This window comes from Haemaphysalis longicornis, unplaced genomic scaffold (assembly GCF_048455015.1).
Source record: "Haemaphysalis longicornis isolate Haplotype H1 unplaced genomic scaffold, Haemaphysalis longicornis Haplotype H1 scaffold_18, whole genome shotgun sequence".
NCBI lineage: Eukaryota > Metazoa > Arthropoda > Arachnida > Ixodida > Ixodidae > Haemaphysalis > Haemaphysalis longicornis.
In genome coordinates this window covers 4,144,605-4,146,855 of record NW_027526282.1, presented here as the reverse complement: position 1 = coordinate 4,146,855, position 2,251 = coordinate 4,144,605, and the positions used below count along the sequence as shown (strand labels likewise).

The 2,251-nt window shown below is 44.4% G+C and overlaps 1 protein-coding gene across 2 annotated transcripts in view; it reads right to left on the bottom strand.

Moving 5' to 3' along the window:
• Nucleotides 1-342: 342 nt before the first annotated feature.
• LOC144166574 (mediator of RNA polymerase II transcription subunit 30-like) overlaps nt 343-2,251 on the bottom strand; it is a 53,989-nt gene continuing 52,080 nt past the window's right edge. For both annotated transcript variants that reach the window (XM_077696071.1, XM_077696072.1), the window contains exon 6: nt 343-1,827. In XM_077696071.1, the coding sequence (XP_077552197.1) occupies nt 1,785-1,827 (43 nt within the window). In that variant the 3' untranslated portion in view covers nt 343-1,784. The remainder of the gene's footprint in view (nt 1,828-2,251) is intronic.

Below are 2,251 nucleotides of genomic sequence, written 5' to 3'. Positions count from 1 at the left end.
AATCAAAACTGTGGAAATTAAAGAGTCGAAAAAAAAAAACCTGTCAATGAAAAACTAGTGCACCCGTATTTCAGATAATGCTGGGACTTCTACCTCCTCATAAACGTTATTCAAAGATAGCATTTTCTTGGCCCATGTGCTACATCATTACCTGTAACCATCCAATTTTTTTTGGCAATGGGCTAATTGTGTAAATGTGAAAAAACTAGATTGTAATTGAATTAATGGAAATAGCTTGCACAACAAGGCTGCCACTTTATTTGGGTCTCTTCAATTACTTAACAGCTAGACATAAAAAACGTCTCAGTGGTGCCAATAAAAAAAAAAAGGGAACACAATAGGTAAAAAAACACTTGAGCTCATTTATTTAGAATTGCCAGAAAATACAACTTGACATCTAGCTCGTTGTAGCTGTACACGTACAGTAAAGGTCAACGTAGCTTTATACAAAGAGTTTTTTACAGCAAAGCTGTATGCTTGTAGCCACCAAGGGTTTCATTGTTGTGGGTGATTGATTAATGGTAGGGTTTAACGTGCCGACGCAACGCATGCGATGACGTGCCGTAGTGGAGGGCTCCGGATTAATTTTGACCCCCTGGGGATCTTTAACGTGCGCCGAAATCTCGTACACACGGCGTCTTTGCTTTTCGCCTCCATTAGAAATGCGGCCAGCACGGCCAGGAATTGAACCCGCTACCTCATGCTCAGCAGCCCAACGCCTTAGCCACTGAGCCACCACGGCGAGTTCATCGCCGTGGGCAAGAACACCAAGTACCAAGGCCTAAGACACCTGGTGTGTGCGTCAGGCTCATCAGGCATACGGCATGTAGCTAATCTTTCATTTAAGGAAACCAAAAAACAAGTACCGAAAGTGGATTACAGATGATAAGGCGCAATGGGACCCCCCACTATATGTTTCTGGTAAAGATTATGTTCGCAGATTATTTTTGAAGGCTAAGAGCAGGACTAGTGTCACTAAATACAGGAGTTCTTGCCCAAGACGCTGAGTACATGCACCAGGCTCGGCAGGACCCAGCATATGCGGCATCTTTGGACTCCCTTCTGCTGCTGAAATGCTGTTACACGTGTTATGCTTGACTCGCATTGGGAACGACGTCAGTCGCGCGTAGCTGCAGAGCAGGGAGGACAAGCTAGGCCTACTAGAGTTAACAGACTGAAATGCTTAAACAACAAAATGGCAGCGCCCATGAACCATTGCAGCGTAAACAAATGTCACGTGATGCGAATTGACCAATGATCATGGCGGCGGCACGGAACAATACAAGAAAAGAGTGCCGATACTCTGCACCCTTATCTAGTGACACCAGCCGAGCACAACCGACAAGCCCACCGAGGCGATGAGAAACATTTCATACCCTCCTCCATCACCATTTATAGTGGATTACAACGGCTTTGCTGGGCATCCACTTTCACTGGGTGGGATGGCTACGAATTTGTTTTTTTTTTTTTTGCCTCGTTCAAAAGCTCAATTTAAGGAGGGTGCACCTCATTCTCCCAATGATGGGTCAGCCACCTGAGTGAGCACCAATATATACAAAGTATTCCAACATACCCAGGTCTTGGTGAACATATTTTAATATAAGGCAGCTTTGGAGGCCATTCCCATTTCCCGATGCAAGGCTGCCCTGCAGGCTAATGCAATCAGTGTGATGCGTTGCAGAAAAGGCTTTTTGCTACGTATGTCGACCACCCAGAGTCCGGCAGTTGTTTCTTCAAACACACGCGGGTCTTTCACAAAACCACCAGTTTACATTCACTTCCTGTCACTTTGCTTGAGATGAGATCCGATGGGTGAACTGAAGGTGCCTGCAACAGGAAACACACGGTAGTAAGAAATTTGCATAAAAAGCAATTTAATGCCTTACCAACGCAAACTTAATTTTTAAAATTCTGTAGTACACTGTTCCCGATTAAAGTTGGGTATTTCTGCCAGCCTAATGAGATAGCTTTGTGCAAAACGACACAAAATATTCTCCGTGTTGTCGTGGGTATTGCAATAACGAACAAGGAGTGACAACATACTGTGCGCGTTCATTACAACAAAAGTAATGACCAAGCAAAAAAGAAAAAGAAAAGAATAAAGTAAACAGGAGATCATAAGTGAGTGAGTGCTTCATCGATATCGATAGTGGAAGAGAAGTGGACTGGGGATATTCTGAACTCCTTTGGGAGTTCACCAGCATACAACCCAGTCCGGGGGAAGGGAAGAGGGGAAATGAAAGGGGACAGG